Raw genomic sequence first — 23,122 nt, 5'->3', positions numbered from 1 at the left:
TGTTCACAGATTACTTAATCTCGGGTCTGATTGAACAGGAAAGAGATACTTCGTTCTTAGGCATTCTGGATTATTATATGTCGGCAAAACCTAATAAAAGTAACTGAAAAGGATATAATTACATGATAGAAACTGATTCTCCAACTCTAGTATCTATTTTAATATTCAAGGTTATCTGACAGTGACTTTGGCATAATTGTTTAGGCCTTTCCTGTTGGGAGACTGGTCAAAAGCCACTGGTTTTCATTAGGTTTCTTATTAACGCTGGGGGCTCTGGGCTCAGAAATCAGCAGTGTGGATCTTCAGTAGCAGATCCACAAGGGATCTTACACAGCAGTGCTGTTCCCGTGTTCCTTTGTGATCATCGCTGTGATCTGTTTCTTTCAAAATATGTATATTTTGTCTTCCAGTTTTGCTTTTAGGTTTGTTGTGTTTGGGTTTTTTTCCCCCTTCCAGCTGTGCTATGTTTGCCTTTTTGGTAACTGTAGCTATTGATGAATAAACAAGAGGGCTGTTAGGGACTATGGGGTGTTCTGGCATGAGAGATGTCTCCGAAACGCCAAAGGGGTCAGGGGCAGCCCTGGCCTTGTGTTGGTGTGACAGTACTGCAGAGAAGAGTTGAACAATTCCTATTAACCTTGTTTAGAGTTCTTCACATTCATCACCATGCAAGAAATGACCTCGTAAATACCCAAAAGATCTCTCCTTTCACTGTTTTGTCCTCTGGACGTTCACTCTCTGTAGCGCAGGAGACTCTGCGACTCAAAGGGCTTGCATGCTTGTGCAGCGGGTGGGTAAGCACTCTGGAATATCAGGACAGACAAGAGACCTTGCTAGATGGCAAGGAGCTTGTATCACCAACAAAAACAAGAAACGGAAACTTCGCTCTTGCATGGAATGTACCGCTTGATAGCCATGACCTCGCTCTGTCAGCACTGGAGTCTAGACAATTACGTCTGCAAGTCTGCGAGGTGCTTTTAACAGGATGGCAATGTGATGGGCAGCTGTAGAGTGCCACAAATGCAATAATGCAGTGATTATTTTGGGATAGTGAAGAAAGATCCTGAAGGCGTTACTTGAAAACTTTTGCTTTGAAAATTGACCAGAGACTTTGTTGTTGTTGTTGTCGGTTTGATTTGTATTTTGCTTACATCACTTCTGATTTTATTCAGGCTAGAAAAAGACCCAAACCTGAAATCTCAACTGTTCTTTCCATCATTACTTTCACAAGATTTTCAAAGTCAGACCTTAATGTCTTCATTTAGGAAGATAGCCTGTCGTTTGAGTGTGCTATCCTCTTTCAGTTCAGCTACAATTGGGATGGTAATAGGAAATCCGTGGAGGAAGGAGCAGCGAGGAAGGGACAAGGGGTGCGCAAGCCCCCACTGCTGCTGAAACCCAGAGCCTGTTTGTGTTCCATTGAATCCAACAGAACTAAAAACCTCAGAGGAATTGCAGGTGCTTGAGAGCCATGTATAGTTGGAGAGTTTCAGCTGAGTGAGATTTTAGGCTATAAATTCTGTTTAGGTTGAGAGTATTTCGGAGAGGTTATGTAAAAAATGGTATCAGGTCTTAGAATTTAGCCTTGTATTCCCAGTAATGGAAAATTTGGCAAGTTTTGAAATGAATTTCTACAATGGCATGCTCCTCCCACATTACCTACACAAACTGCGTCTGTAGTGCTATGAATATTTCACTTTGATCTTTATGAATCATGTTGACATATGATTGTCCCGGTTTGTATGAATTTATATATACCTTTAAAAACTTCTTTACAGCGCATACCAATGCTCTCTGATAAAAGATAAATTTCATTGTGACTAGAGGTGGAAATGGAATTAATACTAATCTCCCGAAGTGAGGGCAAAATACTGAGACTGCTGCTAAAAGTCATTCAGAGCTGTGACCTTTTTTAAGGTGTAGGACAAAAGCTATTGGTATCTCACATGCACTTCAGTAAGAGTTCTTCATCTAAAATGTCTTTTAAAATATTGGTCACTCTCAAATATTCATCTGTGACTTCACTTTCAGGACCTGTAGAATACTCTGACTAAACTGTATCTTGCTTGAAGAACCACCTGACATTGAATTTTTAACGCACAGGAATGTTAATCTGCCACAGAGTTCCACCCAGATGGGCTGTAGTGTTCCAAACCTGAAAACATTTCTTTTGTCATGTATGAAGGTGTACAGTTTCTGATAATGTGCTGGAAGAGCGGGGAGGGGATGCGATAGCATACCTACCCTCCTGCTTGCTGTCTGTCAGGTTTTTAATCCCCTGCGGCTGGGCCAGGCATCAAGAAAACACTTGTATTCTGCAAGTAATAACTGATTTCTGAGTATCTTGCAATTCACTCTTGAGTTCAGAACATGAATAGACCTGATCTGGCCACCCCAGAGGAGATTAGTTCTGATATATGGAAAAGTGCTGATTTTAAATTACATAATTCCAGAGCTGAGAGGAACTGGTTTTTCACAGAATATGATTAATCACCATGGGCTTGTTTTTAACAGGCACCGTGATCTAACATAATGAAATCATAAAGCCTTTAAAATGATGTTTATAAAAGAAATGGACACAGTTCTGCTGTACTTTACCCAATACAAATGCAGTATGTGAATGTACTGCACAAACAGATGTGGAGTTGGCCTGGGGTATAGTAATTTCGAAAAGGCTCAGTATAAATTTTACATATATAATTTTAGATTCCAGTACTAAGACAATCTTGTCAAGAGAGCATCTGTCCACATCCTGAATGCTTTTTATGTCCTGTGGAGATACCAGAATGACATACAGGCCATGTATCTACTGGATTTCTCCGTAGTAGTTTAGCAATGCAAATAAGTAACTAGCCATTTTGAAAAGGCAATCTGGCATGTCTCAAAATGAAAAAGGTTTTTTTTTACTTTCCTAAAAGGAAATTTTGCATTTTCTATGTTGTATGTATTGTAGTATAATGAGTATATTTACCCATAGTGCAAATATCAGGTTCTAGGTAATCTCTCCTGATGTGTGTGTGATTGAAGAAAAAAACATAGGAACTGAACAGTTTCAGGCATATTTTTAAATAAGACTACTTTAATCTTATTTAAATTTAAGCACTTAATCTTACAGCAAACTATTAGAGCATGTCATAACTTAGCAGTATCCAGAAGTACACGAGAAGAATTGGGGAGTGAATGGTTTTCCATGTCATGCAAAATAATACATTAATTTGGAACTTCTGGTGAACTGTGAGAGCACAGATCTGATTGAGTTGCTTTATGGTCTCTAGAAAGGCTTGCTTTCGATAAAGATTATATACTGACAGCAACTTTATTTAATGGCTTCCTGCTGGCAGCCCACTTCCTTGTTGATTGAATTTAAGGATGGGCAGAAGAACTCTTGTTTCACGTCCCAGGCTTCGACGGCATTAAGCCTGTTGTGTGTGCCAGTGCCAAGGCCGGCGGTTTGAATAACACGCTGAGTGAGTGTCACTGCTTGGCAAGCGCCGCCAGGATTTATCAGACATCAGATCCATTGGTGCCTCTGAAGCAGCATTCTGGCTGGAGCTGTTTTAACTTATAATTTAGAACATACCTGTCTTTTGTTACTGAGTATGTTGTAAGGAGAATAAATAATGTTAACAAGAAGTGGAACTTGCAGAGTAACAGGCTTGTCATCTTGCATCAGGGTACAGTGATGTCATGTGAAAATATTGTCCCAGTGAGACTGGGCTGTGTTGGCACATCAAAATCCAGCACTTTTAAAAATGCTTAAGACTGGCATCGAGACAATTAAATGAGGCTTCCCACAAAATATAAGGATGTGTCTATGCTGTAGGAAATCTTGAGGTAAATTTTAAAGATGAGGTTATATATTAATGTTGTTGTAGAGCCTCAGAAACCCACCCATGCACCAGAAATTATTCAGCATAAAGATGCTAAACGTGCTGTATTAGGACAACAGAAAAATGCCTACCTCGGGTTTTACAATGTAGATACACACCAAAAGGCAACAGCTGAATAGAAACACAGAAGTCTGTACCGATGGGGGTTGTACAGCAAGTGGTTTCAGCACCGCTCATTTAGCCGCGTTTAAGTGTTTGGAAAGGCACCACAGCAATGGAGGTTTTAAGGTGGGATTTGAAAAGCAACAATAAAGAGTTTTGGGGAATGTTTAGAGATGCAGACAGTGTGGTGGAAAACACAAAGGTTGAAAAGTGAATGCTGGGAGGAAGGGCTGCAATAGGAGCTCTTCTGCTAAATGAAAGGTGAGTGGTAACGTGGGGATAGCAGTGAATACAGAAGCTTGGATCTGGAAAGCTTGCGGAGGAGGCAGGGAGGTTCACCATGAGAGCTGACCTAGTCAAAGCAGTACACCGGGTATACGATCTTGAGCAGGGGGGTTGGACCAGATGACCTCCAGAAGTCCCGTCCAGCCTCAACCATTCTGTGGCTGGGTGATCTTAGTCTTATTTGTACCAAAGAAAGGAGTAAGGCTGCTTTTCTGAATTTCACGGCTGACAAGACGGTTTTGGTCTATGATGTTTCATCTTACTTATCTGAAGTGATTCATCCCTATTTTATTAGGTGGTTTCATCACCTACAGTGACTTGTAAACGTGCTGCTGTGCATTTCTGTTGCATTTACGTCGTGAGTCTGGTACAGGCTAGGAAACCGTTGTCTCAGATTTGTAGAAGTGTTTCCATCTGAAGCACTGACATATAAAGGTAGTTTTTACTGTGCTATAAAATGAATTAAACATGCTGTTGAGCTAATGTCTGATTAGTCTGGCACAGCAATTTGCTTTAAGAGTGACCATAAGCACTGCATACACTTCTAAGCCTTCTGACTAAAAAGTTTAGAAGTTTGGGGTTTTTTTACCCTGCCGTGGAAACCTGTCATGATAGGATGATACTATGCAGTGGATAGTAAAAATATGAAGGAGGAACTTGGAAAACTCTGAATAGACTCTGAGTCTATTCATTCCTCAAACAGATCAGCAACATTCAAAGAGAACATACACAACGTTAGTCCATCAAGAACTAGCTGATTACCACAGCCAAGACCAGGAATTTAGTCTTAGAGTAACCTGAGAGGTATGAAAGTATTATGACACTATTTCCAAGAAAATAACTAGGACAGATAGGCGATGATGATGAACTCCACAGAAGTAGGCAGTTAATTCTATAGGAACTATGGGGAGAAGAAAAAAAGACAACAGTTCTGTTTATTTCCTTCCCATAAAATTGGATAAGTGTGTAGAAATTCTGTCTTTCCTTCTGGACAGTTTGGAAATGTCAGCTAATGATTATTGATTTTGAGTGTTTGTTTTAAAATCCATTAACAGATGTCTGTTAGTTGTTAACGTTCATTTTTCACATTGATTTCTGAACTGAATTGAAGACACAAGTCTAATACCGTTGCTGCCTTAAGGTACTGTGTAGGAAAGGGAGACTGAAAAGGAAAAATCTTAAAGACAGAGAACAACAGCCCAGGAGCTGACCACCGAGAGAGAACAAGCTCTGGAATTTTCAAACCTGTGTGCTTATCAGGAATATAAAGCAGAAATTACTAGAGAGATCTTTTTAGCTGGGCCCAGACTCTGTTCTTCAAAGCATCGTGTCAACATGCTGAAGAGTCGAACAAGTCAGACCCAGGCACTGCCAGATCCATTGGCTGATAACACTGACGCCAGTAGAAAAGGGTCAAATACATGTTGTTTGACCTTTATCCCAGCGGGGATTAAATTGATTCTAATTAATAGACTTGGGAATAAATGGGTACCTTGGCAGAGTTTGTAACTAATTTAAATTGTTCATCCTATTAGCTTAGCCATAAACTATGCATAATTACAAAAGGATTTTGTGGACAGCCACCCTTATGTTGCCACCTTCTTAATTACAATTTATTGAATACAGCGCTCCAGAGCTCACTTGTTTTGACTAACATAGGGATTTCTGTTGTCTAACACTGCCTGAGCAAATGTGTCAGTGCTCCACTTACCGCGGTGAAACGCTGTTTGAAAGCACAAATGCAGCTCTGCTGAAATCAGTTCCGCTTTACGTATGGGACTAGGAGATAAATCTGGCTCGCAGTACGTAATCAGTGGCACTTGTGCCTCTGAGTACACATAAACAACTTAAAATTATACATATTTCAACGTGGGATAAAAATGATGCCTGGAAAGATACTGGGCTGTGGTTATCCTGTAGTATGACATCTGTTCAGCCACAGGTTAGAAAGAGTCGATATAAAGGTGGGGTGGCGCCTTTGGTATGACCTGGCTAATATATTTCATCCCTTATCTACATGAAGCAGCCGTTTAAAATAGGTGCAAATGGAGTTCAAGCCTGACTTCTCATTCAGTCAGTGCTCCTTCTCGTGGTCAGCACGGATACTGGCTTGCACCGGCTGTATCGACAGGCAGTAGTTGTCTTTTAGATACACCTTCTTTCCCAGTAAGTCCTGGACCGAAGCTGCTCGCTAAGTTTCTATGAGTGACGACCTGTATCAGTGAGTGAAAACTTCAGACACTGAACAAAATCTTATTTCAGTGTTTCTTAGAAGCTTCACTGGGCAGCAAACGTCTCCCATATAGCTAGGCCTACGTTCAGAAATCAGGAGTTAACACTCAAAAACACATGATCTTTTAAGTAGTTATAGTTGGGGTTTTGTTCTGTTTGCCCTTTGAATCACCGGTACGCCCAAGTTACATTTTCAAGATTTTCTTCATATCAGAGGAGTGGACAAGCTCGCACCACTTCAACTGAAAGCAGAAATTGTTAGATAATCTCTTCACTCCGGGTGCTGGACCTTAAGAAAACCCTCAAATATACTAGACTTAAATTAATGGGAGTGGAAGATGTTGTTATAAAGGCACTGCTCAGTTCACCTTTCCGTGCCCTTAAAAAGAATGGGTCAACAATAACAGTTGACAATCAGGTATTTTCAACGTGAAGATTAAATTAGTGTTTGTCTTAGATCTGTCATGTTAATCTCCTTGCTTGTAGTAAACAGAGACACCTTGTCTCTCCCATCAGTACATTCACTGGGCGAGACTTGGCTGCGGTAGTTTGGAGAGGGAAGGGGAAATCCTGACATCCACTTTCAGCAGCTTGGCTTTGTGATGACTACAAACTCAAATTCCCTGTGCCCTACCTCCTAAAAAAACCCTTACCAGCGAGGACAAAACTCAGCTTACTGCCTTAAAGAGAAGAGGTCATGCTTCCAAGTAGAATATTAAAGACATCCAGCTGGTACAAATACTTTTTTCCCAAAGTGGTAATAGAACAGGGCTGGCTCTGACCACAGTGAGCTGTCAGAAATGATGTAAGAACATTTCCAAGCCTCTTGGGAAACACGGGAGTCCTGTCTCGCTGAACTGAGTTATTTGATTTTGGGTTTTAAGATATGCTGATTGTGCAATGTTGTAGAGTGTTCTTTGTGTTGCTTGTTATTTGATTTTAATCCAGGCCCCTTAGAGACTATTGTCTGTGTTGTGTTTATATTTGAATGTGAGCTTTATGGAAGCAAGAGCTTTGCCTCTTTAAAAGCAAAACGTTTAGCCATCAAAGGGCTTTTTCAGGGTTTCATTTCCCTAGATGATGATGTGCAGCTCTTGTGGATTGCTCTAGGACACCGTTTATGCTGCAGGGCCCTGTGTGGATGTGTACACACGTGTGTGTGTGCGGGTACGTGTGTGTGTGTGCAGGGATCTGGCACCTTGCAGCTCCTTTCCAGCCCCGAGTTCAGCAGTGGGTCAGCCAGCTCCTGATGACATCCTTACACTTGTTTACCGCTCGCACAGAGGAAGTGCCGTGCTGATGGGTTTGACCACTGTCATCAGCTTATTTTAGTCCAGTATTTTTGCAACATCAGAAATTTAGAAAAGCATCTTACTTCTGTAAATTTATTTTACTTTCTCTTCCTGAGTTAAAAGGGAAAATAAAAGATAGAAAACTACTAGCCATTGAAATTATACCACAAGAACAGTAATTGTTGGTCTTTACCAATTATTTTGTGTACCTATAAATATTTTTAGTGGCAGTAAAGATTGTTCTACAGTGAATGTGAGTCAAACCAAAAATAGACCTGTTTTTTTTAGGGCTACATTCACACACTTCTGTGAAGTAGTTTACAGATCCCCAATGCTCTGCAGTCTATTGGTAGGTAGAAACCCCTTATTGCATAGAGCTGTGCTTCTTACCGTCTTTGAACACGTTACAGAATTATTATGCCTCAATATTATATTACTTCCCCCTCAGCTAAATCTTAGTTACTGACCAGGTTACTTGATATAGTTTATTTCACTGGAAAGTAAAGCTTATCTCATGTTCTGTGATACCTAAATTGATTTTATGTATTTTGCATTGCAGTAGCCTAAAAGGTGTGCATGTGATGGGCAATCATATCCAAAGGATGGTAACTTCCAGGGAGCTGTAACTTATTAATATGCTAGAGCTTGATTTGTGATTACCTGACCAGCCCCTCTAGTTTAAATAAGTATCACTGTAGCAGAATCTGATTAGAATTGATCATTTCTGGATAAAAGTAATTATCGTATGTTTCATTTCTACATTTAGATATCATTTTATTTAACTAGACCTGTGCTGCTTTTCACATTTTTCATAAGCAGGGGAGCTAATCCATCTTAACAGTGTGTTGAAGAAAATGGTATAATCAGCGAAAGCCCCTTTTTAGCCATGCTGTACCCCTTTGGGGGCTGCACGCCCTGGGAGCTTACAGTCCTCCCGTTCCTAGCCTCCTCCACTGACTTAATAGGCTGAGAGAGTTAAATGTGTCCTGAAAACTGTCATTTGTACCACAGATGAATAGACTTTAGAAATTCTGCCCTGTTGCATAGCAACAGCCACCATTAAAAAAATAACATTTTGAAATGTAGATAAAAAGATAGGAAAACAGTTAAGCATTTAAATATCGAAGCTTCTTCTAATCAGTATCCTTTATTTCTTTGACTAAAATACTTACAAGAAAAGCTCCTTTTGACAGTTTTAGATGGTTTTAAAACAGTAGCAATTCTCTTTTTCTGAAGGCAAAGAAAGGAGGCCTGTAAGGAAGCTTGTCTGGAGCCGTTGCTAGCATTCAGTTTATATACGAACTTAATGTAGGCTATTTTAACTCCCAGTACTTCTCCAGTAGCCTCATGGGAGAAATTATTTTTTTAGTCAAGAGTTACATCATATTATGCACGTGGATGATCCGGAGCATATTTTAGGCCTTCCTGGAGGGCAGTTTATAGTGACAGCATTAGAAATGTTATTCATCCTTAGGTTTCCATGTCTGTTTTTTGTTGCGAGCCTTCTTCCAGTTTAACAAATTGAAACACTTCCCCTATTCTTCCTTTTCTGTGATGTTCCTACAGGAGCTGGGGTTGTCTGTCTGCCTGTGTCTTCCTCTGGCTTGTAAACATTCCTCACGGCTTTCCTCATTCATCTGAGCTTTTAATATATTTACTGTTTTGTCCACCTTACTTTTGGGTTCTGCTAATGTGACAGTACAGCAAAATGCAAAGTCCCCTTGACTGGTAACTGGACTATATAATGACTTCTCACAAATCTCCATCACAATGTGGAGTAAACTTAGCTCCAGTTCACATACAGCAATCATAAGCTACTGCCAAAGTTCACAACCTGGCCAGCATCAGAAGGCTAAATAAGTTAACCTTTTGAGTATAGCATCTCATTGATAAAATTGTATTTATTATTTTTTATAGGGCTTGTAGAATTAAAACTGACAATTTTTTACTCTAAACTGGCAATTCAGTATAATGGGCACCTTTGTAAGCTATAAGGGGACTAGCCTTAGCAGCCTCTGGGTGCTGTCGCAAAGGTGGTGATGCAGTGGCCAGTCTTCTCCACTAGAAGTTAAAACCGCTCAGCGTTTCAAGATTAGGCACTCTGTTACAGAAATGATCTCAAACTTAGTAAGGCAAACTCTAAAAAATAATCCAGTTCTACCGGCCCCCAGTTTTTAGCTCCTTAATTCTATTTTTCCATAAATTTATGTTAAGTCTGATTTTTCCAGTTTGTTAGTTAAGAAGTAGCAGACTTTTCAGTTAACAGTTGGTTAAATCAGGCAATTTTAGGAGTTACTTTCACCCAGTCAGGTGATGGAAGCAACACTGTGTTGGATCCACGTTTTTAATTTCACTTGTCTCTTACTTCTAACATTACCCTGTAATCTAAGCTTTTGGTTGTTTTTAGCTTTATGAAAACAAATGCTCTTACCATTCAGTGTCAACATAACTTTCTGTCCTAGTAAATGTTTAACTCTATTACATGAACATTTAACCTGACACATGAGAAGAACTCTTTACCCTGAGAGGTATGTGCAGTAAGTAAAAATAATAACGCAGCATTTTGGAAGGAAAACGCACAAACAGTAAACCTTCCACTATGCTGAAGTGCCCCGTTGGAGCATGGCATTTTTGTCAGGCAGATGCAGCAATTTCTTTTTTTCCTTTGAAATGTTATTTACAGACTTTCTATCCCTTCATCCTGTCTGCTGTGCTTGCAGTACTAAAGGGCTTTCTGCACCTGCATATTTACCCTCCCCACAATTTCCTGAGATCTCTGTGGACATTTTTATATGAATCTGGATTATAGAGATGGCATGCCAAGCAAATGGAGGCGGCAGCACACTAGTTATTTTTATAGGATGGAGTATTATATTTTTGTTGGTAGAAATCTTCAAAGTCTTACCCCGAATACATAACTTTAAAAAGCTTACCCCTCTCCCCACCCCCCAGATATGCCACTTTTTTCTGCTTTGCAGCCAGAGAATTTTATTGCTGGATATTTCTTTGTGTGCTTTGGTTCCCTGGAGCAGAGGCCGGTTCTAACACATGGTGTGGCAGACATTCACCATTAAAATCTGTCGGTTTTTCCCCCACAAATGCTTCCATGAACCTTTGCAGGGTGACAGCTTGTGGCCACTTGGTGCTTTTGTTGGAACGTGCACTCCATTTGACCCTGTCCCAGCGTTAATAGGATTGTAAAGGCTGACTCCTGCGTGACCTCTTCTTGCAAACAACCCTAACCCTTCCCCTTCCTCAACTGGTCGGTACCACAGAGCCGAGAAGTGCTGCTCCCAAGGCAGTCTGGAGTCGCAGTTCATGTTGCAGACGAAAGCAATTGGAAAAACCACTGGAAAAAAGTCAGCATGGGGCCACCTGTCCTTAAATAGTCCTGACTGTGAGAACAGTAGGCATTTGTTCACTTCTTTAGAGGGAGCTGGTCTTAAATGCCTGTATGCAGACAGAAAATTACAGATTTTCTTTCCAAGGAAGGCCTCTATCGAATAGGAGACAGGTGTTTACATACTTCTTTAAGACTTCGTAGGTGCTGTTTTGTTTCCTTCAGAGGAAAAAAAGGGGGTACAATTGGAATTGGTGGTGGTTTAGGTGAATAACAGTAATCCCATTGAGTGCTAAGTCAACATATAAAATAATGAAAGTTCTGACTCTAGACTAAATGAATTGGAATTCACTCTTTTAGTCTCCCTCTGAAGTCTCTTTAGACCTAACATTTAATCTCATTACTGGATATTACTCCTGGCCTTAGCTCAAAGCAGTTTATAATAAAGTCTGTGTTTTGAGTTTACCATGGTGGCAGGATTAAATTTAAATTCAATTCTTACAGTATAATGTCTTTGCAACTCCTAAATACTAATCTAGAAAAGCTTGTGTGTAAAATAAGTAAATGGGTTTACTCTCTTGGTTCCCCCATGCTTACCTGTAATCTTTCTTACAGCCGTCCCTCGCAGCTTTGATATTCACTTTCCACTGGGGGAACTGAAAATTTTGCCACTGGCCTGCTTTGTTTGCTTACTTTTATACAAGTGTCACTAAGGGGCTGGGTTAAGTATTTTGACCTACTTCAGGCATCAAAAGGTTCTTTTTCCTTTCTAAAGCAAAGATTGGCTTTTCACACTGAAGGGCCACACCTTTCACTCTCCCGTAATCTGTCTTTAGCGGCCTCTCCCAGGAAGGACTCCTGAAAGAACTTGCCTGACTGCCCTGGGGGCAAGAGAGGGGAAGGGGTGGAGGAGAAAACCCTTATGCCATTGACAAGCAAAATACATGGACGCTTCTGAGGCTGTAGGATTTAGCCTCCTGTTCTCATGATATGCAAAACTCTGCCAGGATTATGGGATACACTGGAATGCATTTCTTCAGAGGACCAACTGTGAGTTAGTACTACCAGGCTTTGTAAATATATGGGGATAAAACTGACATACTTCAGTGGATTATCTACACTTTGTACTTCCTAAAAGTATGCAGGAACTTTCAGTATTGGGTGCAGAAAGGTTTCTCTGTTTGAACAAAGGTAGCAGTCTGTGCAATTACGGATACCAACTCAAACAGAGCAACTTTTGTTTCACTGGACTAGGCAGGAGGTTGAAAGGGGGAATGAAATGTGTTGACCTACCAACTACTTCCTATCTCAGCTGATCTGTGGCGAGGAGTTGTGGTTGATTTGTGGAGGCAGCAATAATGAGATCAGGCGGGAAGGGCACTTTTGTGTCTCTCTGCAACACTTTAATCTTCAGTGTCTTCATTTAATACAGAGGATTGCTTCATGAATTGTAAAATGCAGAAACTTTTGGAATGGAAGTTATATCTGCTAATCACAGTGAGCGTTGTTGTGTTGGAAAAGACTAAAAGTGAACAATTCTGTACTAAAATACAACCCAGATAATCCAAGGGGAGTGCCACGAAATGCCACATGTTCAGTCTCAGACATGCTTTTATTGTGGGACACCTTTCCAACACTGGTCTAGTTTACTGGACGGATAATGTCTAGCACAGCAGGTTTGCTGAAGATGCAGTGCCAAATTAACTGATGATGTAAAAGGGCAACATTCCTTTGCTGCTGTTCTTGAGTTGTGCTAGCTATAAAATCAGACCAAACAAGTTAAATAGCCTTGTAAATGATGTAAAATTAGCTCTAACCTCATCTCCTGCACCAATAATAAGCCTAAGACTCTGGAGGCATAGATCATATGTCTATACTGTGGTTGATAGGAGCTTCAATCTAGACTAGTTTATATAAATTAGTGGCTTTATCTGATTTTGTGGCAGTCAAAAGCATAACACTTGCGTTCCAGTGAGAATCAGCATTTAAAGCTGCAGTCAGACTTGGGGCTTTCAGCAAGTAGCCAGTGCAGGCCTCTATTAGAAAGTCTTGCCTTAGTACAACACCAGCTAAAACCTTCCTTTTGACTCCCCTCCGACCTCAGGGCATGTCTCATTAGCAGATTAAGTCCAGAGTTAAACGAGTCCTCTGGGAGAGGAGGATGCAGTGTCTACTGAGCCTGCCACTCTGCCTGAAATCATTTTCCTAAGGCCAGATAAGAGTTCTGTGACTTGCCAGAGGGGAGAAGATCTAGAGATAAGGTTTGTTTTGCAAAATCTGCTCCTGAATAAATCCTGGGAAACTCTGCAGTAAGATGTGATGTCACAGCCCTCACCTACTTTCAAGTTAATTAAGAGGAGGGCGTGTTAAGTTCCTCTGACATCCTAAATCTACTCTCTCATGTGTCCGATGGTAGGAAGAGTCCTGCGCTGCTGCTGCCTGGGCTCTCATTGCCTCTCGCCAGCAGCCCGGAGCATAAGCGATTGCTTTAACATTCCACCTGCCTCCCTGACTGCCAACACTGGGGTCACCCAGAGGTAAGCACAGGGCAGGAACCTCCAGGAGCGGGCCTGCCACAGCGGGGATTAACCGCCTCGCTGGGCTGTTGCCCTCGACAATTTTCTGGTCAGTAACTTTTTGAAAGGAGAGCGTGTCTGGTGAAGGAGGGAGGGGCAGGCAGGAGAGGATGACGAGAGATGAAGGGGGAGAAGAAACGGGCTGGATTCTTTCCAGGACGGAAAACCGTCTGTCCAAGAACTTCTCCAAAACGCAAATTAAATACTCCTCTGTCCACCATTAAATTACTGTGAATGGGTGGCTGTGCAACATCCCGACAGGCTGTGTAATAAGGAATGCGTGTCTCTCTTCTCCTGAAGTCCTCTGCATATTCCTCTGTCCCAGACAGGAACTTCTGTGTTTGTAAGAGTCATTCTCTCCAGGAATTAGCCTCCAGTTGGGACACACTTATTGCCAATTTAGTATTAAACTTAAAAAGGAAAGGGGACACAGACCAGACTCTGTGACCCATGTCTACATTTTGAAAATCGTGCTTCCTAATAAAATGGACCATTTCCTAAGCTGCAGATCTAGACTCCGTACAAATGCAGAGCCCTCAAACCCTAACTGGGGCAGGATAAAGCGAAATGATGCCTTTCTTGATGTTGATTGAGCGAATAATAAAATGAGAGTTCCTTACATGCTTGCTTGCATGTAAAGGGAAGTGAGGTGCCAACTGCCCAGCTTTAGGCTAACTGCAGCTCACGGGCCACCAGCAAAACACAGGCCCAGGCCCACAATCATTCATCAGTTCAACCGTGAGCAAGAGTTGTTGTTCAGGAGCATGGAGAACATGCATGATTATCCCTGACCCTTAAGCTGTCTAGTTGAATGGTTTAGTGTGAATGTTACAAGTAACACGACCTTCCGAGTGCCAAACGGCAAGTTGTCAAATTGCAGATTCTGCAGAAGGAGGTGAATTTGGGAGAGCAGAGGACTGATGAGTAGGTTTGTAGAAAATCTCAGGAGGCACTAGTAGAATAAGGACCTAGAGAACATTAGTGAAACTGCTGCAAAAAAGAAGAGAGAAGTACTGCGTGCAGGGAAACACTAACTCAAAGCCCTCTGTAAAAATAGAGTTCAGGAGCAACGGAAGCCTCAACTATGAGGCTAATGCAGCGCCTGAAAGTCTTTTCTCTTTGTAAGATCTGATATCCTAGGAGGCCAGAGGGAAGCCTGGGCCAATTTAATTTGGCCAGATGTAAGACAGAAATTGAAAGTCTCATGTGATCTTGTAGGAGCAGTCAAGCTTGAATTTGGACCAAAAGCATGTTGTATTGAGTTTTGAGTTTTATCCATCTGTAAAAAGCAGCAGAAATGACAGCAGGAAAGCTCACTTCCCACTGTGTCGTTAGGGAACTTTCACCTCTCACGAAAGAATGGTCTTTTATTTACTGCTTTTCTCTTACGCCGGCTGAAGCCTTCACCTGAGTGTGAACAGTATCAAGGACATGAAAACTTCCCATGGAAAAAAATCAGTACTGAAGTTAATGCTGTCAGCAGGAAAACCAGCAAATTCTATCTTCCCCAGATGGCCCAGATTTTAATGGGGTCACCTTGCAAGACTTGCCTGTAGGATATTAAGGGTCCCAAAGTAACTGTTGGGGCATAAAAAATGTTATGTCCAAGAGTTGCATCACAGACAGATGTTCCTTTGACAGGTCGTCCTTTGCTTAACTGTTCTTCCATGTATATTTCCTGACATTCAATGCATCAGTGGCAACTCTTGGGAACAGGAGGCTCTATGGATGTTTGAAACAGATTAAAGTGAAGAATAAGTGATCTATGTTTTATTTTGCAATAGCAGTGTGAAACCCTGGAGTGCTAGGTATTGTAAGGTCAGTTTCTTGCCTTCTCCTCTTGTCTGACGCCTTATTTCTCTTTCTCTCCTGTTCCTCTCCTACCTTCCATCACTCTTCAACTTGTCAGTTAATTTTTTTAGTGTCTGCATTTGACTGATCCAATCCTGCTACGAGGCTGAAGTTCACACTGATGCAAACTCTGTGGGCATCAAACTTGATGCTTACGGTTGACGTTTTGTAGTGTTTTCTTCTCCCCTTTCCACAGAGATGTAGGTTGTGAAAGAGAGAGCAACTAAGTGTGTATGCTTATAGTTCAACAGTATTTTGTAAATATTTCCTGAAAGCTTGTGAAATTTCTCACATGTTCTTGATTTCCGCTCAAGTCTGCATAGTAGGCATAAGAAATATCACCCAGTCTAGCTCAGAGTTCAGAAATGAGTAAATAGCCATCAGTTTTACAAGCTTTGTGTAGATGCCAAAGTCTGATGGCCCAGGGTGATACGCTGAGACTTTCGAAGACAGGCCAATACACAAAGCACATTTTTAGCCATGTGCTTTCTTACAGTTTTTAAGTCTGGTCACAGCTTTTTCCTTGCAAATTGCTTCCCTTGAGATAAGATTTCCCATGAAATGGCTCTGGCATATTTATACATGCTCTGAAGTTTCTGGTTAACCAACTCGTTAGTCCTTTGGTGATTTTGAGAATGTAAGTCTATCAGTCTGTGTGTGTTTATGTTCACAGATGAGGCAATGATTTATAAATGGGATTAATTGTAAATTTAACTCATTTAGGAAATGGTTGAGGACCCAGGTACTTCTGCATTGCCTTGCTTAGTCGCACTGGAAGAGCTCTTTGACCCTGACAGAGATTAGTTTTAGTACCAGTTATGAGATAAGCTTAACTGGTCCTTAAAAATAAGCATGTTAAAGCTCTCTGCAAGAGATTTGCCGTGGGGAGGGAATACCACAGGTCCTAAATTTTTATGTTTATCTTGCTGTTACTAAGTTAATTGTGTGATATAATTTAGACTTTTTTTTACTGTTCTTCCAACTTTTCGAAAACTCAAAGATTATTAAATCTTTAAAGTTTAAGTGTGCTTATTTTTAACCATTAAAAAATCAATATACCAGTCAGATTCATGCTCAGTACACAGTGGTATGGGAGATAACTGTAATCCTGGATGACAGATGATAAGGCCGCTGCTTGGAAATAACACCGTTCTGAGAGCAACAAAGCTGTTTCCATTTTCAAAGCCCATTTTCCCAGTCCCCTGATCAGAGTAAACCTGCATTTGACTATGTGAACGTCCTCATTTATTTTTTAGTACTAAATAGTAATTTTGCATTATCAATGCTCACAATTTTCTTTCTCTTTTGGATCTTACTGTTGGACTGACAGAGCAGTCAGCTGATGTCAGTAATGTACTCCATTCAGTAATTGATTTTTTGCAGAATGACAAGTGACTCACTGTTCATAACATGCTGAAGGCTGAGAAGATTTAGCTTGAAGAGCAAAAATGATAGACTGATTTATATATAGTTGTCTTTGGTAACAGAGAGATGAAATTATATTCCTTCCAGTAGCCTTAAAAGAAATAGAAAATTAGGTTACATACTAGGAAAAAAATATTCTGGTTAAATCTGTTTAGCGGTAGACTAATGTTTGAAAGACAGTAGTGGAAGCACCATCTCATACTTGAGACTAATACTGTTGTTTCACTAGGGGAAAATCATACTGGATAAAGCCTCACAATGAAAGTTAATGAACCTGGTAACTTTTCAAGTAATTTCGATTTCTGACCTCCATGATGGTGTAGACATACAGATAGGGTTGTGCTGGTTATGTCTTCATTATAGGTAAAATCCATGCTATATGATTTGAGTGTTTTGTTTCCACCGATATGCAGAATTGTTCTTTGTACAAGAAATATTGTATCATTCTTACCGTGTTAAATGCGAGTGGCATGAGAAACCTTGCATATATTAGTTGCAAAATAAATTCATGCTTGAAATTTCTCACTTTAAATGTCTGCATTAGGATGAAGCTCTTGTTTGAAATGCACCTGGGGCACCAGCCTGTGAACAGCATTGCAAATAGTTATATATGATATGCTGAAAAAACATGTTTTACTGCAGAGCAGATACGATCTACAAATGTAGAACAAGAAGTAGACAGCATACCAGATATACAGGAAAGTCTGTGATTTTAGAATCAATTTCTCATTCTGTGTGTGTGTATAGCAAAAACAGGGATAGGTTTGAAATTTTGTGATTTGTGATCCAGAAAATTTTCCGAATGTTTTGTATATTTGTCATGTTAGGCTAAAGATCTGACCTTTTGTGTTAGGTATTGTGTTGCTTGTAAAGAACCTGTAAATAATCAGCAGTGGGATATAGCTGCCACCATGATACTCAAGTCCCATCCCTGTGTAACAGAAAATCATCGTTAGTCTTAAGTGAAACAATGCAACAGGGCTGGCAGTGAAAACACATCAAAGATGTTCATCAAATTGTTGAAGTTAGAAGCATGTTTTAATTATTTTAGATTTGAAGCAGAAGCGGTTTGACTCTAACAAAAGTTTCTTGCTGCAGATCATCCTGTGGGGTCGAACTGAGAAATGCCTGAAGGAGACCACAGAGGAAATCAGGATGATGGGGACAGAATGCCATTATTTCATTTGTGATGTAGGAAATCGAGAGGAGGTCTATCGGCAAGCCAAAGCTGTGCGGGAAAAGGTTAGTGTCTGTGGAAGCACTGTTTGTGGGCAGAATTTAGGAATGGCTCATATTTGATGAGGAAAAAAATATATTGGCAAATTGGGGAAAAGAAGGGTGACCATCCAGATTATATTGTACAAATTCTAGCTACCTGTTTTAAGTGATCCAGAAGGACTACAAGGCCCATAGGCAAGAATGTCAAAAGCTATGAAAATAATAATGTATTTAGCCAATAATAGACAGTCAGATATAATGGTGACTGATGATTCGTGAGCAGAGATATGAGTTGTAACGCATCATTTGCTTTTTTTGCAGGTGGGTGATATCACTATCCTGGTGAACAATGCTGCTGTGGTCCATGGTAAGAGCCTGATGGACAGCGATGATGATGCACTGCTCAAATCACAACATATAAACACTCTGGGACAGTTCTGGGTAAGATGAGCTCTTGTGTCACGTGTGTTCAGAATTGGGAATGAGAGTGACAGATTACAGCCAGTAAACGCTTGGCTGCTACTAGGTCTTTCTAAATCATGCTTGGTATAATCAGTTTGACATGAAAAGGAGACAGAAAAAAACATGTGAGGAACAAAGGCCAGAGGAAAGAAGTCTAAAAAAAAAAATAATTTTTCCAGTAGTAACACAGTATTTGATGCTCTTGTATCCCCATTCTGTGATTTCCAGTAAAACACTTCATTTCTTTTGAGAAACCCTGAGCTCACAGAGGGTAGAGTTCTGTGATCTGTATGGAACGTCAGAGGAGCATGAGACTACATTGCTCAGGGAAAGAAACTAGTGCAAAACTCATTCCATTTTGTATTAGATAATAGTAATAAAAAAAGAGCTTCTTGTGATTTCATCACATTGTTGAAGACTTTATCCTCTACAAGAAGTTCTTAAACATACAAAGCATTCTGTTCATGGCCTTTATCTGCGGGTACTGCTTACTTATGTGCTAGGAAAGATTTTGGTTTTGGTTCTACGCACACTTTGCCTGTTTAGAATCTTTCAGAAAATGACAAAGCAACAAGGTACTCTCCCACTCCTTTCCTAGCATAATGAACAAAACGGTTTGGCTTGTCGTCTCCGTGTCACCTTATTTTTTACAGTAACTGTTGTTTTTATTGTATCTCTGCTGAGCAAACCTTGTTTGTTTTTTTTTTTTTAACTCTATTGTTCTTCAGACCACCAAAGCATTCCTGCCAAGGATGCTGGAGTTGCAGAATGGACACATTGTTTGCCTGAACTCTGTCCTGGCCTTGTCAGCCATCCCTGGTGCCATTGACTACTGCACCTCCAAAGCCTCGTCCTTTGCCTTTATGGAGAGCCTGACCTTGGGGCTGCTGGACTGTCCCGGAGTGAATGCCACAACAGTCCTGCCCTTCCACACGAGCACAGAGATGTTTCAGGGCATGAGAATCAGGTCAGTCCAGGGGAACTAGAATAAAGCATCTCATTTTAAATGAATCATCAGAATACACTCCTAATTAATGCTTCATTTAGTTAAGAGAATTTGATGTTTCATTTGGCTGCCTGGGAACAGAGGGTCACTCTAGGCTAGCTGGGACTCATCAGACTGGTTCCCTCGGTTTGCTGGCATATTCATACAGCCTGCCTGTACTGAGAGACATTTGCTTCAGAGAAAACTGAAAGCTCTTTTTCCCTGAGTGTATTTGGGCCATACGCCGCCCCCAGAGAGGGAGGGGAGGCAATCTGAAATGGAGGTTATTCAAAAGGAGCAGTCTACAAATTACTTGAGAATTAACAGTACAGATTCCGTCTTTATTCGTTGAAATACTTAAATCTTTCCCAGCGAAAGGAATGACAGAAGCAAGGCTATCAGTATGTCCTTTTTACCTCTCTCTAAGAGAACATGCTAAAGTCAAAGACTGTTGACTGACCAAATTAATCTTTTACAGTGGACAAAATAACCTATTAATATAGTTTGTGCTGTCTTAGTCAACCTATTGCTGGAGCGGGGAAAAGCCTCATGTTTGGTATAAAAGCAATGGGGGAAAATATTTGTCTTTCACCTGTCAAGAACTTGAATCAAGCAAAGAGCAAGAGAGAGGAAAAGGAAAAACACCAACACTGAACAGACAGCATTTTGGTATTGGTTTGCACACAGTTTAAGAAAAACTCTGAATCAAGATTCTGAATACACTGCCACTTCACCCTAACGGCACCAACATGTACATTCTTAATCGTTTAGCTAACCCAGTAGTACTGCTTGGGACTGGGCTTTCTGCTTTCCAGCTTCCCGGCTAGAACTGGAACTTTCTGCTCCTTCCAGCCTGCTTTGGGGCATGTTTGAATGCCAGTAACCAGTGATAGCTTAGTGAGTAACAGGACTTGGACAGTGATATCTTAAAGAAGAAGTTCGGTTAACAAATAATTATTTTATTTTTTACTTTTATTTATTCAGGTTCCCTAATCTTTTTCCTCCTCTCAAGCCAGAGACAGTGGCTAGGAGGACAGTAGAAGCCGTTCAGATGAATCAAGCCTTCCTGCTCCTTCCATGGACAATGCATGTTCTTGTCATCCTAAAAAGGTAAACATTTCCTTTGCCAGGCAATAGCCTTGCCAGTTAGGCACGACTGGCTTACAGCCCTCGGTGTGTGTCCACCAAGGCAAACCTCAGTTTGACTGTAACACAATATCTAGGATCAGACTGGCTCATCCCTTCCCATGAAAGACAGTCATGGAAGGAAAAGGGAGAAAACTTTCCGAGATCCCCATTTGTAGATGTTTTCCCTGGGTGTAACTCCTTTATGAAACCAGTTTCACTCCCAAAATTTAGACTCCTGAAATCTGAACTGGTATTTGTATCTAGGAAATTTCTTAACAATTAACATATGCATGTAGTTGATTTTGATTTAGTAAGCTGCTCTTTGGACTCCAGGTTTTATATTGTAAAGGATTTATGTACAATAAGGTATGTGTATCACAGCTGTATTTAGAGAGCATTGCCTGTGTTAAAGCAATGAAACTATTAAAAAAATATTTTTCTGTATGATTAGGACAAGAATTTTAAAGTCCCTAAGGAAAGAAAGTCATAACTTCATATCCTGAAACAACTAAAGAGAAAGGACATTTAAAATTGTGTTTCCATGACAGTTTGCACTAAAGCCTTTAGAAAATCTGCTTCAGTCAGAAACTGAAACAAGGCCATGAGTTTTCTGTGGAAAATAATTACAATATTGCATTTCAAACAAGAAAAAATAACTCACAATAAATGCTTTGCTCTGAATGTAAAATTTGGGATCTTCTCAAAAGTTCTCAGAAATGCTACAGACTGAAAAAGGGCCGTTCTCCTTCTCCTTTACTGTAAGAATTAATCATTTATTTTCCATTACAGTAGCTGTCAGGAACTTAGATCTATACCCATACCTTATGATAAGGAGGCCGCATGCCTGGCACAAATAGATGGCAAGTTAACCAGAGAACTCTGTTTAAATTCAAGTATTTCCGAGTGCAAGATTCTGCACAGTATTTGGGAGGAATAAAACATGATGGTATCTTCCAAGTTTTTACAGACCTTTTTGGATAAATATTTCTGTATAGAGTGACTTGACATAACTTTCTCCTTTTAAGCCTGCTCACAGCAGGATACTGCCACGTGTTTTGTCTGTGCACTCTCACCAGCTGATTTTTAAGAGTATGGATACTTATGCATGTGTGTACATAAACGCATATATACACATCCCCGTATCAGAACAGCCTGAGAGGTTTGTCTGGTCTGCTTATTCTCTTTCTTCTTCTCCTGCAGCATTCTCCCTCAGGCAGCACTTGAAGAAATCCACAAGTTTTCTGGGAGCTACACCTGCATGAACACTTTTAAAGGACGAACATAGACTTGATGGTGCAAGGACTATTCTTCAGTGAAACCAACACAAGCCTGAAAACCCTGACAAGACTGTGAATCAGCAGTCTTGGCTTTTAGCCTGTTCATGTGACTTGTGCTGCTGTGAGGCAACACATTTCTTGCAGGTCATATCCATAGTAACATGACCTTTGCACAGGATTGAATGACTAGACTATGGACCCTTGGAAAGAAAAACAAAAAGTGTGAAATGTTTATATGATGTTTAATTCTTTAGAGTTCAATTGTTAAATCTACTCATAGTTTTAAGATGTAATTTTTGTTTCGAAAATGTCTGTAGGCTGTCTCAGCTGAGAGGCAGCACATCACACCCCATACTTTATCCCCTCTCTTCAGAGGAACTGCAATTACAAACTGCTACTGGTTTCATTTCAGCTTTTTGAATGGGGAACTTAAAAAATACTTTGAAGAACTATAAGTTATGGACATTTAATGGAAGCTTCCTTCCCTTCCTTCACTTTACATCCATTGATGAAGCTGTTCCCAACGCCCGTCGGGGAAGGTGCAAACTATGGAGCGATATTTTCTTTGTTAAAGGCCACCCAGGACTCCCATCTGGAAGGACTGTGCTGGGCCCAAGAAAGCTGTCTGTCTTCACCTGTGAAGGCTGGAGAGGAATGTTCAGCCAGAAGAGCAGACAGTTTGAATAGTGGAAGATTCTTTCTGTCACTGAACTCATATATGAAACTTAATTGTCTTTCTGAATATTTTTGTTCATTTATGATAAAATATATATATATATTTTTAGCATTAATCCCAGATTGCCACACACGTAGGCAGCATCACACTGGGGATGAACTTAAAACTAGAGCCTGCTTGTACAAACATACATTCACTGACATAATCCATGCAGAGGAAAACCCATTGTATCAATCTGCACAGTGAAGTAAGTGGAATAATGCTCTAAAAATAGAAGAGACAATACTGTAGTGCTCATGAAATGTGAAGTTTGGAAGCACAGTTAGCAAAGACCTGATTAAATGCACGTTGAATTCAACTGGGAATATACCCATTATTTTTTA

At 40.5% G+C, this 23,122-nt stretch overlaps 1 protein-coding gene across 3 annotated transcripts in view; it reads left to right on the top strand.

The window, feature by feature from the left end:
* Nucleotides 1-22,469, top strand: part of DHRS3 (dehydrogenase/reductase 3) — a 77,290-nt gene extending 54,821 nt beyond the window's left edge. For all 3 annotated transcript variants that reach the window (XM_074609629.1, XM_074609628.1, XM_074609630.1), the window contains 5 exons: nucleotides 18,092-18,235; nucleotides 18,533-18,652; nucleotides 19,402-19,640; nucleotides 20,643-20,768; nucleotides 21,987-22,469. In XM_074609629.1, coding sequence (XP_074465730.1) covers nucleotides 18,092-18,235; nucleotides 18,533-18,652; nucleotides 19,402-19,640; nucleotides 20,643-20,768; nucleotides 21,987-22,071 — 714 coding nt within the window. In that variant the 3' untranslated portion in view covers nucleotides 22,072-22,469. The remainder of the gene's footprint in view (nucleotides 1-18,091; nucleotides 18,236-18,532; nucleotides 18,653-19,401; nucleotides 19,641-20,642; nucleotides 20,769-21,986) is intronic.
* Nucleotides 22,470-23,122: the final 653 nt, after the last annotated feature.

This window comes from Larus michahellis, chromosome 16 (genome assembly GCF_964199755.1).
Source record: "Larus michahellis chromosome 16, bLarMic1.1, whole genome shotgun sequence".
Taxonomy (NCBI): domain Eukaryota; kingdom Metazoa; phylum Chordata; class Aves; order Charadriiformes; family Laridae; genus Larus; species Larus michahellis.
Note: the sequence above shows the minus strand (reverse complement) of the source record. Positions and strands in the feature narration are given on the sequence as shown.